The sequence below is a fragment of the Poecilia latipinna genome, unplaced genomic scaffold (genome assembly GCF_001443285.1).
Source record: "Poecilia latipinna isolate Pla-1442-1.1 unplaced genomic scaffold, P_latipinna-1.0 Scaffold117, whole genome shotgun sequence".
Lineage (NCBI taxonomy): Eukaryota > Metazoa > Chordata > Actinopteri > Cyprinodontiformes > Poeciliidae > Poecilia > Poecilia latipinna.
Genome location: NW_015112733.1, coordinates 149,470 through 164,915, shown reverse-complemented (window position 1 = coordinate 164,915; position 15,446 = coordinate 149,470). Strand labels below are relative to the sequence as shown.

Genomic DNA, 15,446 nt, shown 5'->3' with positions numbered 1-15,446 from the left:
TGGAAACAAAGATTGACATAGAGTACTTTAAATGCATGTAAAAACAAAGCCTACTAAAAAACAACAGCTACCACTACTGTAAAATATATGACCTTAGCTGCAACACCAGCTGTGAAGTATGTTGGTGGCAGCGTTGTGCTGCTGGGTGTTTTTTCTGCTGCAGGAACTATGGAAGCAGTCTGTACAGAGAGACAGACAACATCAGCAAACACAGCAAGGATTCTTCAAGAAAGCGTGCTCAGTGATCTCAAACTCAGAGTAAGGTGAGCAATCATCTTCTAACACAACTATGACCCAAATCCAACTGTAAGGGACAACAAAGCGGTGACTAAAGGAGCAGTCTGCGAATATCCCTGAGTGTCCCAGCCAAAGCCCAGATTTAAATCCAGTCGAACATCTCTAGACAAACCTAAAAATGGCTGTTTACCAACACTGCCCGATCAGCCTAACCAAGCTTGAAAGGATCTGCAGAGAATAGAGAATAGAACAGAATACCGAGCTTGTAGAGACAAACCCTAGAAGACTTTAGCTGTAAATACAAGATGCTCATTTTCTCATTAAACACTAAAATCTGATTTTATTTCATTTGACTGCGTCAACTTATTCTTCTTCTAATGTCTTTTTTCTTTCATTTGTGGTAGCCGCTCTTCTGTGTGCTTGACCAAAATCGCAACAGTGCTGGAGAACATTTACTATCATTTGACAATATTTGGCAAGTTGATCACAATAAAACAATTTAAGCAACAAACTCAAGAAAATTTTAAAAGTCACAGTAGGCTGGTATCTAAAACAGTTCAGGGCTGCATAACTAGTTTTCCTGCTAATGACAAAAGTACCCACATAGACTTCTATAGGCACATATTATGACATAACATTATGACCATCTGCCCATTGAAAGGATTCATATATATTATATTAAACCCAGTGTCTTAGACTGTCTGTGTGACCTTCGAAAGTCAGAGTGGCAAAGTAAACATCTTGTAAGATGATCATACTCCACCAGTTACTGCATAATTCATCAGTGATTATTTACTTTTTGCAAGAAGCAAAACAATAAAAGTACTGATGAAGTACCGGTAATCTTTTATATTCAACAAACAGCTGATTGTTCAGAAGATCTCTCAGATAAATTACATAATGTTGGGGCTTGCATGTCATAAGTAGTTTTTGTAGCAATAAACGGAAAATTTCGTGTAAGCTACAAACCAACACTAAGCACTCTGACACTTGGAAACCAATGTCCTTGCACCATGGTTGTCAAACTATGGTGCAAGGATCACTAGTGGTACTTGAACTGCCTTTACTGGTAACCACTATGGCATCAATTATTCTGTAAGATACATTTGTTGTGATGTATCGACAATAAGCTCCAACAGCCATAAAGACGAATCGCTAATCATTAGCTTGATTATAATGCTTGATTGGACACATCTCAAAATCAGTGGAGTGGGGAAAAAAAATTCTATGAATTCCCAGTATGAACTGAAGTGGACTCCCAGTATGAACTGAAGTGGACTCCCAGTATGAACTGCAACGTGAACCAGGAGCAATTGCTGGTTGATTTTTATGCTGTGGTCTATTTGCTATTGAAACTGGAATTTAGATGTGGGATTAAACCAATTTAAATGACTTCTAGTTCAAGTTAGAAAGTTAGAAAGTCAAAGGGGTTTGTTAACATATGTGCTTTGTGCCCAGGTTAATAACTAATAGCAATTCAAGCTGACAATAGTGTGTTTCTGCATAGCTGCACTTTCAAATCTTGGTTACACGTTTGCTTTAGCAGATTAAACAGTGTGTAAAAGTTTTAATGGCATACACTGTTGCTGCTGCTGCAATCACCAAGTCTTAGATGGAGGGTCAACATATTAGATTATGAGTTCAGTTTTTGGTAGAAACTTCTGACATTCCCACTTGAAATCTGACGTCTAATCTGGCTATTCAGTTAACTTTTTTCAACTTACAAAACCGTGGAAATGTTATCTTCAGAGTAACATTTTAAACCACATTCTTCAACCAGTCATGCAAAGCCAACAGACTTCTTAGTCATAGAGGCCACGACTGTTGTTTGCTAATTCCAAAAAGTTTGAAAACAACAACAACGAAACTAGATTGCAGAGCAACGTGCCTCTGGCTAGATTAGCTACTATTTTGACATGTTATATAAACATAGTATAATCTTTTTGTGACTATAGTAATAATAATCTTCCATAGAGTTAACGCCAGGTCAGAATAAACAGAACTGAGGTGTCTGGTTGAGGTTACTCACCTCCGGCCGACACCCCCCCTGGGTCAGCAGCCACTGTAAGCAGGCCAGGTTGCCCGTGGCTGCCGCATCGTGGGCCGGACTGGCCCCGTTGTTTGCCAGGCAGTTACACTGCAGCCCTGCCTCCTCCACCAGAAAACGCAGGCAGGTCAGCTTCCCGGCCCGGGCTGCGTGGTGGACCGGCGAAGCCCCCAGAACATCCTTCACGTCGCTGCTGAGAACCTTCGCGGCTAAGAGCGTTTTGAGCGTCTGCACGTCTCCCTGCCTGGCTGCCACCAGCGTCCTGTCGCCCTCCACCACCATGGCTGCAGCCGGCTGCGGGTTAGGCGGCTCCGTCCCTCGGTTGCCTGCTATGACCCCCTCCCCCTCCCTGACTCAGTTCACCGGGCGGACAGGGTTAGCAGCGCTGCATCCATAAAGCCTCTGAACATGTCAGTCACCGGGTTAATTCTGTGGACAAGCTCGGTTATTGCTCCATGGGTCTCTATAAAGCGACGATAAACAGCGGAAAACGCCCCAGAAATAAACATGTCATCTTCTTTACATACTGGATTAAAAACTCACTGCATCCTACGCTGTTTGAACTAACCTCTGCTTTGCTGAATGAGTTATCCGCTTTAGCTCTGACAAGCAGGATTCTCCTGAACACCTGTTGCACAAGATCTTCTGAGTCCTATAAACTATTTTTATTTTGTGTGTTTACTTTTTCTACCGAGTTAATGTCTCCTGTCATGTGGCTCGAAGAGTCCTGTTGTTTTTTTTGTTGTTTTTTTCTCCTTCGAGCAGATGGCGACATGGGACGGAGCGCCTAATAAATAATCCAGCAGAGGGAGGACCGCTGAGCCTGTAACAAGTTGCTGCTCGCTGAAAATCGGCTCACAAATTAAAGGAGCAGTACGGAAAAGATGCTGGAAGTTCAGTAATTCCCGGGTGGTTCAACGGAGGAAATGATTAACCAATGGGATGTGTGTCTACAACTAAACGCTAATTTAAGACTGTTCGAAGCATCCAGTGTCAAAAGCTCCACCAGCGTAAATTGTACATTAAAATGTTAAACACATGTGGTTTCCACATTGAAGATATATATATATATATATATATATATATATATATATATATATATATATATATATATATATATATATATATATATATATATATAAGAAATATAAAATTTACATTAACAGTATTTAACTTGCATATACGTGTTATCCCATTGTTTTCAGTTAGTGAGTATTAGTGTGATTTGAATTATAGTACCTTACAATTTTCCCAGGATTTAAAATAACATGTTGTGTACCCAATATTGGAATATCAAAATAGTTTAACTGTGAAAACCACCAGACTGTAGATGGGTTCAGATGCAATAAACTGTTACAAATGCAATGATGTAACTGTGAAACAACAAAAAATTATTGTATTGCAAAATGAACTAGTGACGAAAAGGATGTATTCTACATGGATTTTTTTTTCCTAAGGTGACAAAAGTATGTTTATTATTTAACATTTACCAGCCAAATTATCTCATCATTTGAATTCTGATTTCCTCAAAGTAAATAAATAAATATCAGTGATGTGCACCATGGCTTAGTGTTTAATTTATCAGCCAATACTTAACATTATAAGGCCAAAAGGGATACAGAGGAAGCCTAACATTTAATTTCAAATACGTTTCACTTTATTAAAATATTTGTAAGTCATTGTAAGCAAAGCAAAACTATACATTGCAGAGGTTGGTAATTGATTTAGGGCATTTAAATTTTATCTATTTGCAGTTACGGCAACCAAGTATCACGTTAAATATTCCGTAATGTTTTTTTATAGTAATGTTGCTTTAAAATATGTACCACATAAACATGTATTTATTTTTATGAACCAATCTTGGGACACACTAGTATGTGCCCAAGTTTGAGCTATGTGCTGTAACTGCAGTAATTATAACTGTAGTACTTTTCCTCACCAAATGGTGGCAGGAGAGCTTCATAATCTGACACGCACCTGTAGTCTCCACCTGTAAAGGTGTTTGAGGCTCAAGTCATCATTTTAGCTTCTATTAATTCCTATCAACTGTTTCACACATGCCTCGCATAAGAGGAAACTTAGAAAAGGACAGTGGCCTCTCACGGTGTTTCTCAACTTTTTAGCTCCTGTGTTGTAAAAAGTAACTGTGAAAAAATCTGCTGCCCACAAGCGGATGAGAATCCAACCGACAGAAGTTGATGTAACAACACAAACACCAACAAACTGTTTTATGCGTTTATACAGTTAATCTCTTTTACATGTTATACAGCATTTTACTAAAATAATTGTTGCTATTTGCGTTAATTTATGAAACCATGCAAGTGATTTTCGATTAGAGATTCCGACTTTCTTTGAAAACCTGTAAAATATATCGGTTTACACGCATTTCCTTTTAATTAGAATTAAAGGAAGTTTGCTCACGTGACGTCAACGAGTTGAGACTTTCTATTAAAAAATGAAATCTGTGTGCAAAATTAGACCCAATTTGCAAAACATATGAATATTATTATTGGCCTCTTTTCGCTGATTATTGATAAATTGTTGTCAATATTTGAACCAACGGGAAACAAAAACAACATCTCCCTGGTGTCTAAAATCAGTCAGATTAGTCTGACTGATTTTAAGCTGCTTCTGTGGGATGCGGCTGCTTTCCCTGTGGTCGTGAGGGGAGTTGGATGGGAGGGTGGTGGCGGGGTTTTGGAGAGGCTCGTGCCTGGCGCGTGCCTCCTTATCCCATCTGTTGCGCAGCTCCAACTGTCACAGACACCGCGCGCCAATTGTGAAGGAAGGGGAGGGGGGAAATTCCCACGAGAGGTCTGGTAGTTACAATTCCCCAGAGGAAGTGGACAATAATGGACCTCTAACAGGCTTTAAGGGAGGCACCAGTAGCACAGAATGAAATAGGCCGCATCAGCACAATCCGAACATTTAATAACAGCAATATTATACCATGTTGGTTCTGATGTCAGTACAGCACTGCCCCCAACATGTCAAATAAAAACTAACTTTTCATACAACTTCTGTTTCTTGCATTAGGTTTCTGTATTTTTATTTTTTAATTTTTTTACCAGAAATAAAAGACACTTTTTGCACATACATTTTGTGCTGATATGGATGCTGGGATTTATTCAGTTTTCCTCATATTGTTATTACTTTTGCTGTGTTTGTTTTAATGTAGCTGTGAGTTTTTATAGACCCCCGTCTGTTTTGTTGCTCTGTACTGGAAATGTGTCCACTTAAGAACTAATAAAGTATTATCATATTCTGTTATTATGTATCTTTACCCAAAAACATGATTTATCTCACTATAAATCTCAAACAATTGATTTTAAAGTAAAGACTGGAATCCTGCACCAAGTTCACAAATTCTATTTTGTTGTTGTTGCTGCATTTTATCACATTACAGCACATTGTATGTCTGGCAGTCAAAGCCGGTCTCCTAAAACAGAATAATATTGACTCAAGCATTAAGCTGTATGCGGTGCAGCTGCAGCATCTGATGGCTGCTGTAACACAGGGTTTAATCGAGTGTTGTTAGTCTTTTCCCAGCGGCCCTCAAAGAGCTTCCCACAAACTTTGAACCAGTCAAGAGCTAAATCCCTATTGAACTGGAAAATAAAGGTGGAGGGTGGGTGAGGGGTGGGGTTGTCAACGGTTTTTCCCCCTCGGCCACCACGAGCCTGGGAAAGCTGGGATATTTCTCGCACGCGTCAAACGTGCGACTGTTATTCAAATTGGACTCGTTTATTCAGGCGTGGGCCCCACGTCTATTGTATGTTCGCATCTGCTGCTGCGCGGGAACATTCAAATCAGGACGCTCTCAGCTCAAGATCAGGTCTCTTCAACGACCCATGTGGTTTTTGATTGCGGTGTAAAGTCTTTGAAAACCGACTTATATTCAGCCATTGCATACAAAATTAGTGAAATCTTTACTATTTCAGCATTTAAAGTAGACCTGAGACCTTTCATTAGTAGCTATATAAACTAACTTCTATATATTGCCTAATTTATTTTATTTCATTTTAATTTTATTTAAGTGCGGTCAAATACTCCTAGTTGTAAAATAGTTTGAAAGTCTGACAGTAAATCTCCCGAGTTGCTGCAGATCAGCTCCTCGCGCCTTGACCCGAACCTCAGCTGGTAGGCGCGTGCCACGCAGCAATTGCTTTTGCATGGCTGAATTGGGACGCGTGCGTGCAGTCGTCCATCAGCGTCGGAGCAATAGGTTGTTATGATTTTATGTGCAACGTGCACTGTTTTGGGTTCACAGTGTACAGTCCATGTAAATATATTGCGAATGAAGAAAGTGATACGAGCTACGACAACATCTAAGTTTGTTTTGGAGAGAAAGCAATACGTGTAAGCGTGAGGGCAACATTTAAGTATAATTGCATTTAATTTGCTTTGAAAACCTAACCCTTCATGAAGCTGCAGAATTCTCGCAGACGAAAATTAACAGCTTTTAGTTTCCGTCCATTTATTCTAATAAACACTCCATCACAACATAAATCCCATGTATTGCACCAAAAAAGAAAGCACGCCACACAAGACAAGTTTTATTGAGCAGAAAAAAAGAAACACACAAAAGATAAATATTCTTTATTCATACATAAATTTCAAGATCCTTCCTTCCTTCCTTCCTTTCTTCCTTGGACTGTGCTTATATAACAGTTTGTTTTCGTAACACATTTCTGATTATTTAACATGTTTTGGAGATGTTTGTCTTATAAGCGTCATAAGGACATTTGTTCAATTGGAGCCAAATTGAACTAAATTTATGAGTTTTCATACACACTCAAAACTCCGTCACATCTGACCTTAGTTGCTTTTTTTTAAAAATGAAATTAATACAAATTTATTGTAACAGCTATGCCGTAAGTTTTTGATATCAATTAAACAGTTAGATGTTTTATTTTCTTAAACGTTCACAAACATGTTGTAATAAACTTAATAAGTAAAAATGTGATGTTTCGTTGCAGATCCCAGTGAGTTAATATCTGCAGTATTGAGCAAACTTTTTTATAGATCTAAAACAGAGACCTCTTTTGTGTCCTTGAACTCACCCTTCAGAAACGATGCTTCTCAGACAGCGGCTCGGTCATCCGTGAGCTGCAGTGAGAATAACTATTGTCAGACTTTCTCACACCCAGACAGACTCATTAAGAGCGGGCTGACAGAAACAGGGGCAAGTGGTTATTATAAGCCAACGACGACAGTTAAAATTAGAAACAACACCGAGCCGATTTGTTAACGTCAGAAAAAACGTGTACATTTGTAAATGTCGGAAAATATGGAAATACAGCAAATAATCATTGAAAACCCCCGAGACAAGAGTCTCTGTAATAAGTAAAGAAGTGAAATAGTTGTTTAATCAGAATCAGAATCAGAGATTCAATTATTGTGCTAACATTTGCATGTAAAATTAAGTGGGCAGGCTGCAGCTTACATGTGTTGTTCAACATGTCATGATCGGTGTTAGTATATTAAAACCCAACATCAGTATTCAAAAAACAAGACATTCTCCAAAACTTAAATTACATTGTATTACACGACAGTAGTGAGTGTATATGTTTTAATTATGCAGAATTATGACAAATCAAATCAACAACAATGTGATGACACAAAGTTTGCACGCGATTAAATGGAATATTGCATTAAAGCGACACACACATAAAAACACATACCAGACGTGGCGCCGGCGCTGCTCAGCTGTCCGTGCCCTGCAGGTCGCAGTTGCATTCAGCGCCCTTCGCACACCACGAGTTTTTGGGACTCGGTGACAGGGACGCTGCTGGTTGTGGGCGGAGACTCCGTTGCAAGCCACGCCCACTGCTGGGCTGAGCCTTCACGCAGAAACACATAATCAAGTTTATTGTTTTATTGGAAAATTAAAATAAATAAACTGTGTCATTTTTCTTTTGCTGTTTGTTTCAAATCTGGCGGGTGGCTGTGGATCCATTGTGCTTCAGCTATGATAACGATCATAACACAAAATTGTACAACTCTTAATGTTAAATAATTGAATTTAACAATGTTGCTTTCATTTTAGTGGTTCTCATCTAAAGGTTTAAGATTTCAAAAATACCCGTATTTTTATTTTTATTACGTCGCTTTTCTTTTTTTAACGCATGCTCCCGTTGATTTCCCCTCGGACAGCTCTTAACAGCCTCTGTGTCTCTGTGACTTAAAAAAAAAATAATGTAGCGGAGAGGAAAAAGCCATCTGCTGCCTTTGTTCACCCTGACTCGTGCTGTCCTCGTGTCCCTCATACTTCCCCTCAATTAGGACTTTAATGTTGAAACCCTCCAAAAACCCGTTCTTCTCCGCACCGGACTGCGCTTACCCCTAATATTAGACATAATTTAACAAAAACATAAAGAACCACAATCAAGAATTTCAGATTTGGAGCACCGTTTTCGCGCACATTGCGCGTAACAGCATCAGAGGAGTGACTGACGGTGTGTGGAGCGCGCTCTGAGGCGCATGAGTAAGGATGTCTGGGATGGAAACAGCAGCTATTGGTAGAGAGGCCCATGCGACGCTGTGAGTTTACCTTTGTAGACTTTGAAGAGAAAAACAAAAAGACATACATGTGCGTGACCAGATGTGAGCTTGGAGCTTGGCTTTTGGCTTGGCGAGGCTTCGTTGGCCATACAAATCCTGTCTGAGCCATCGAATACTGCGCAAAAAAAAGTTATTCGCTTGTACACATGGAAACGACGCTCAAGGAAGACGCTTTGCGCTGCAGACGGCTTCATCTTTTGAAATTGGAACAAGGACAAAAGGTACAATGGGTGACAAAGCGTCAGGAAATTAGTTTGGACGCAAATGTTCCAAATAAACTCCACCCTGTATTTTTTCGCTTTGTGTGTAAATTGGATAAGGAAATATTCTCCTATATGAATGCTTGTGTGACAGAATTTGGTCATAAAAACATAACCTGCTACCGGCGAAAAGTTTTTAAATATACGTACGTTCATTGTACGCAATTCATAGATCTTTATTCCAGATAGGTCTGGAATAACTCCAAATTACTGGACGCACTATCATCAGATTTATTTTTCCGACATTTTACTATAAGTAGCAACTACATCCATCTATTTTAAAATCCAAATTTATAAAGCACATTTAAAACAATTTTCCTTAATGCTGTACATTAAAAAAATAAAAACAAAACAGACATTTAACAGACTCATAAAATAGACGCTGGTTCAAGCGTCTGAAGCCCAAGAACAAGTTTTCGGACATATTTGGTTTGCATCACACGAAGATTAAGATAATCTCATCACTGGTCTAAAAAAGCAAAACCCTAATGTGCGGAATCATTTCAATCGATATGATAATCTATTTAATTTACAACCCCTTCCAAAAATGCTTGCACCTGATAATGTCTTTTACTTTAGCTCACATGACACAGTTAAACAACTCCCACGCTCTTTTATTTTTCGCTCTTTGTTACTTTTGAAGCTAAAGGCTATCTTTTTTTTTTTTTTAAAGAAAACTAGTGAAAAGAACATCCTGAAGAACACCAAGGACACAGTGGTCATTCCAGGGTTATAGTGTGAAAGACGTTTGACACAGGATTAGTTTATAAAACAGTGTCTCAAGGTTTGAAGATCTCACAAAGAGCTGTTCAGTTCATCGCCTGAAATGGAAAAAAAAAGTCACAAAGAAAGATACACATGTTCATGTATCTTCTGTCACCACATGAGCTGACAACCAAGAGACCAATAGATCTCAATGGATTTCTGTGGACCTCTGGAGGAGCTGCAAGGTCCCACAAATCTGGGCTTTATGAAGGAAATCATTGTTGGAAAAAGAAAATCAAAGAAGTCTCACACAATTTGTCAGGCATTCTGGTCACACTTTGTTTGCGGGAAAACACAGTAATGTTAGCATTTAATTAAGGGGTATTGAACACACATCTGAAAAAAAAGTAGAACCGAGGCTTTCAAGAACTGGCCCATATGTCAGTGGAAGATGTTGATCTGGGAGGATGATGCTAAAATTGACAATTTTTTTGGTCCAAAGTCCACAATGGCAATTGTGAAGGAGAGAACGTGAAACAACCTTACACTAACAACAGTACCTCCAAAATAACCATAGTGGCAGAATAATGCTGAGGGGTTTGTTTTCTTAGCAAGAACAGGGAAGCTGCAATAGACTTCAGTGGCCTAGTCAAAGCTCACACTTAAATGCAACTGAGAATCTGTAGCCAGACTTTAAAATTGTAACACCGCAGAAGATGGTCACCAAAACAAAAGAAACAAAAACATTGGAGAAAATACTCTCCATGTTAAGTTCCTCTTATCAAATTTTAGTCCAGTCCCATTTATCGTTTCCGAATGCAAATGTACTCCACTCTTCTCGGAGTTGTTTTCTTAAACAAGTTAAGAAACATGTATCATTTTCCTTCAACTTTACTTTAATTATGCATTTTCTGGTGGTAACACACACAAAAAATACACTGTAATTTGTGGCTGCCACATGACAAAATGTGAAAATAGGTAAGCTGTATGTTTGACAGAGCACAGACTCATAATTTGACTATCATTTAAAATACTTTGAACAGTTGTTCGTGATTTTTGTCAATAAATCCATATTGACAAAAATCACCTCCTAGTTGTTTTTCCTTGAGTATCTTTTGAGGCAAAAATAAGGCTGTTAATTCTATCGACATTCTATCAAACTTCACATTTATTTGTAACCTTTTGCAGACTCCATTATATTACTCACATACTCCTTTAAATATATTACATGTCATTATTTCCATTATCTTATCTTATTCCATCATCATAACTGTGGCAGTCCTTCTTACTCTTTTTTTCCAGCAAGTACACACTGAAAGTTATTTTTCTACTTTCCATCCCTTATCCAACTTTTCAGTCCTGAGCTAAATTCAGATGCAAATGTTTCCCAGACGCTTCAGTGCCATGTGGATGGTGGTGGAGGCGTTGATTTTGGCGTGGGAAGCCAGACGTTTTACAGGTTCAAAACCAAAAGTCTGGAAGCCTCTGAGAACTACTGTTTCTTTTAACATTTTTTGATCCATTGGTCCAACCCTGAAAATGAAGTAGGCCTAATAATTAATGTAATAATTAATGTTTCATTTGTGATAATAAAGTCTGACCAACAGTGTTTTTGAGCTCCTTATTTTCCTGATTAAAAGCTAAAAGTAAAATACACATTGGATTAAATTAATTCTAAAAGAAATTCTAGATATCTCTCTCTCTCCATATTTCCCGATTAACTGATTCCAAATGTTTTCTGTCCAAACTTCAACAAAGGATCACTTCGCTCCAGGCTTGCGCAGATGGATACCGACGCTGAATCCAAGACAAAAAAGGTTCCAACCGATGCCCCTCTTCCACGTTTTTTTTTTTTTTGGTCTTATTTGAAAGGACCAGTTCCCAAGCAGGAGAAGATGGCAGTTATTTGGGGGCCCCATGGGGCAGGGCGCGTGCAAAACCCCCTATCTGTAAGGGCGTGACAAAGACCAGCATCATCTTTACCTCCATAGTGACATTTTTGAGTTGAACAACGATTTGATGTCGAACCGCTTATGGACACGTATTTGCCAAGCATAGTTTCATAAAGCGTTTGGTTTAATTTAGTCAGCGAATGTTGCGCGTAAAAATTGAATTTGCTCCATTTGAACATTTGATTACTCATAAAATTATGAAGACTTCTTTTTTGATTTTGTGAAAACGTAGCTGCAGACGCAAGATCACGGTTTCTTCTAAATATATGACCTTAGAGATATGTGTGTATATATATATATATATATATATATATATATATATATATATATATATATATATATTTTTTTTTTTTTTTACCTTAGTTACTAAAGTAATCGAGGCACAATAGCGCATTTGTTGCCGTGGCGCACGAAGCCGGAGCCTAGATGCTGACGGTGGGAACATGCATCAGGGGAGCGGTGGAGCGGAGGCAGACATGGGGAGGAGGGAGAGAGAGGGTCTGTGGTTTGGGAGGGTGGGGGATGTGATGAGGAGAAGGTTCCCATTTGTTGCGCCCATTGTGGCGCGTGCCGAACGCGTGAATCCCACCGTCAGCTCCGAGTCTGCGTCTCCAAAAATCAAAGATTAAGTTCAACTCATTAAATCTTTTAGAAAAAAAAAAAAAGTTGTGTCGTCTGAAATATTGAGAATTTTATTGAGGATTTGAGCTCTGATTGCGCGTTTATAGGTCTTACGGAACACACTTATGATGAGATGCTTTGTAAGTCTCAGATTTAAATACTCACTTTTGTGTTATTGGTACAGTTTTTTTTTTACATAAATATGTAGGTTTTATATTTTATATATCGTCTCCTTTTCAAAATACACATTCGTGAAAGTGCAAATCTCTGCTCGTTTTAACTCCATCCTGTTGATGACGGATCAGGCTCTTCTGGGGGCCCATAAGCAGATGTTAATCCATACATGGCGTGGCTTGGGTATCTGGTTCCCTTTTTTTTGTTGTTGTTGTTGTTGTTGAATAGATTAATCTCGTCACTTTAGATTCATATTTGGCATTGCGTGTTTTGTTGTGGCAGAACGTAATTTGACTCTATAAACACATGAATTTCAAGGTCATTCACGCTTTTATCATTCTAAACTTTTTAATGACAAACATCCAACAAGCTCTTTCAAAAGGACACAGTTTGGTTCATGCATGAACTACAAGGTAGAATGAAATATCAGCCTAAGCAGAACTGTTTATAGATAATTGTTACTTAAGTCCCAATTTTACTAATAAAAGACGTGGGAAAGAAAGGAGATTTTCTAAACAAATTAATAAACGGAGTTGTGAGGCCTTGAAATTTCCAGAAGGATTTCAGTTACAGGACTCATGTGCAATTTGATCTAGGTCGGACGATAAAGTTTTGAATTAAAACAAACACACACACACACACACACACACACACGCACACACACACACACACACACACACACAAAAAGGAAAAAAAAAACAAAACAAAAAAAAAACAAGAGAGCGAAACATGGTCACGAAACTCTACATACCAGTGTACAAAACGCGGGTCCCCAAGGGGGACCAGATGGTCAGACAGCAACTCTGCTCATTTTCCCCAAAGGCATGGACTCTCCCCGCCCCTCAAAAAACACTCCCACCCCTCAAGCTCAATAGCTTGCGTTCCCTCCCCTCTGACGCCCCGGAGCCAGATAAGTAGGAGGCTCTCCGGCGCTCTGTCACACTCGAGCTCAGCTCCTCCAGGAGAAAGTACAAACAAGCACAACTGCAACAAGCGAACGAAATGAGTCCGAGCATCTCCGCTGAGGCTGGCCAGCCTCTTCCTGCGCGCTCCACTGTGGCCCAGAGAAAACAAGCCCACGAACTCAGAAAGGTAAGCAAACGAGAGTTCTGAACAAGCAGTGAGCACTCTAAAATGAAATGAACCAAAGAGCAGCGAAGATTTACAATCACTGTTATTCCTTCCAGACTTTGAAGCCCTTGCTGGAGAAGAGAAGGCGCGCTCGCATCAATGACAGTCTCAGTCACTTGAAGGGTCTGATTTTGCCTCTTGTTGGCAAAGACAACGCGCGTTACTCCAAGCTTGAGAAGGCTGATATTCTGGAGATGACCGTGCGCTTCCTCAGAGATCTTCCTTCCTCCCCGGTCAAAGGTGAGCGCCATAACCCACTAAGAGGCTCTGTTCCACTGACTGCCCCCTAATATTCTTCATCTTGAGATCGGTCCACTAATCACATCTCCAATCTCCTCCCTCCAGACTCTGCAGACAGTTACAGAGAGGGCTACAAAGCCTGTCTCCAGCGGGTCTCCGCTCTGCTGCCCAAAACCAGCCTGGACCAGGACGCGTGCCGGCGCATCAACGACTTCATCCAGCAGACCATGTCCAGCACAGTCACACCGACCTGCCTGAACTGCTGCGCCCAGAGCTCCAGGACTCTCCCTCAGATCCAACACAGACTCTTGAGCCTCAAGTCCAGCTTCAGCTCCAGACTTGAGAGCAGGTCCCGCAGCGACCTGGGAGCCGGGGCCCCCATCCGAGCGCAGGCCCTCCAGCAGCCGGTCAGCGCTGCCATGTGGAGGCCTTGGTAGAATCTATTGGACGTTTATCCCATCTTTGTCAAATTATTATTATTATTTGCCTGTTCTTATGTTTATTGTACGCATTCCGTCGTTCTAGCACTGAATAATCGGTGGAACTGCTGTATATTTATGTATAATGCGCTAATTTTGCATTTGACTCGTGACGGCGTTGACTGCCTGAAGGCATAAAGTACAGATCACAAACAAACTGAAGTCTATGAACGTTTTAGAAAGCAATCCTCTTTTGGGGTTTCAAAAGAGACGGGCTGTAGACAACACATTGGTAAAACCCCGGGGGTTATTTATTTTGGAGGGTTGCACTGTGGACTTAAATATATTTTGGTCTGTGCAACAGAACAGTCTGTAAACACTATGTGTTCAATATAAGTATTCATTTTCCATTTGTGACATAAAAGCACTTGTTTCCTGACATGCGATGTGTTTTTTTTTCTGTAAGATTTGAAATAAACGTACGCTAAACACAAACGACTGTCCTGCGTTTTTTTGCTGCAGTGGCTCAGATGTGTCATTGACCTTAATGAGAAGATTTAAGAGGAGGGCATGGGTGGGGGGAGAGGAAGGGGAAAAGGCGCGCAATCGGAGAAAACCAGAGGTCAGAAAGAGCAAGCTGGTGCCGAAGAGCAGCTGGCCTATTGTTGGTGATGGAATAGGCGCCTCTCTGGTTACCGCCAAAACTGTGGGAAGATGCGTGTGAAGGGAGCCACCCTGAGAACGGGAGCGATTCCAACTTAGGAAACACAAGCAACCATTATGCTTCTCAGTCCTCTTTGTTTTAGTAGCTCTTCATTAAAATTAATACCAGCTTTAAAGCCAAATATAAATGTCAGGGACCTCTCCGCAAGTAAGAGGAGATGTCATGGTTTTTGTTTGACACGAGTTAAGTTCAGAAAACAACTCAGCCAACATTATATTGAATATGAACCATTTGTTTTCATATAAGGCCTAAATTAAGACGTTGGTGCACGTGCACTGCAAAAATCATTTGGTAAGAGTAATGTATATTGTGTGTCTTTAATTTCACTAAAGATGGGAACACTGTAAATTCATTACCACATTTTTAACATAG

At 39.9% G+C, this 15,446-nt stretch overlaps 2 protein-coding genes across 6 annotated transcripts in view; one reads left to right on the top strand and one right to left on the bottom strand.

Annotated features, from left to right (window-relative positions):
• Window positions 1–3,124, bottom strand: part of espn (espin) — a 54,409-nt gene extending 51,285 nt beyond the window's left edge. For 2 of the 5 annotated variants that reach the window (XM_015028180.1, XM_015028182.1), the window contains exon 1: window positions 2,267–3,123. In XM_015028180.1, the coding sequence (XP_014883666.1) occupies window positions 2,267–2,566 (300 nt within the window). In that variant the 5' untranslated portion in view covers window positions 2,567–3,123. Of the gene's footprint in view, window positions 1–2,266 lie in introns of all 5 variants that reach the window. The other 3 variants (XM_015028183.1, XM_015028185.1, XM_015028184.1) reach the window with 3 other exon arrangements.
• A 10,207-nt stretch (window positions 3,125–13,331) lies between these two features.
• On the top strand, window positions 13,332–14,822 carry LOC106944877 (transcription factor HES-2). Its single transcript, XM_015028168.1, has 3 exons — window positions 13,332–13,652; window positions 13,748–13,931; window positions 14,037–14,822. The coding sequence occupies exons 1-3, from the start codon at window positions 13,563–13,565 to the stop codon at window positions 14,366–14,368; spliced, it is 606 nt and encodes a 201-aa protein (XP_014883654.1). The 5' UTR covers window positions 13,332–13,562; the 3' UTR covers window positions 14,369–14,822.
• The last annotated feature ends 624 nt before the right edge of the window (window positions 14,823–15,446 follow it).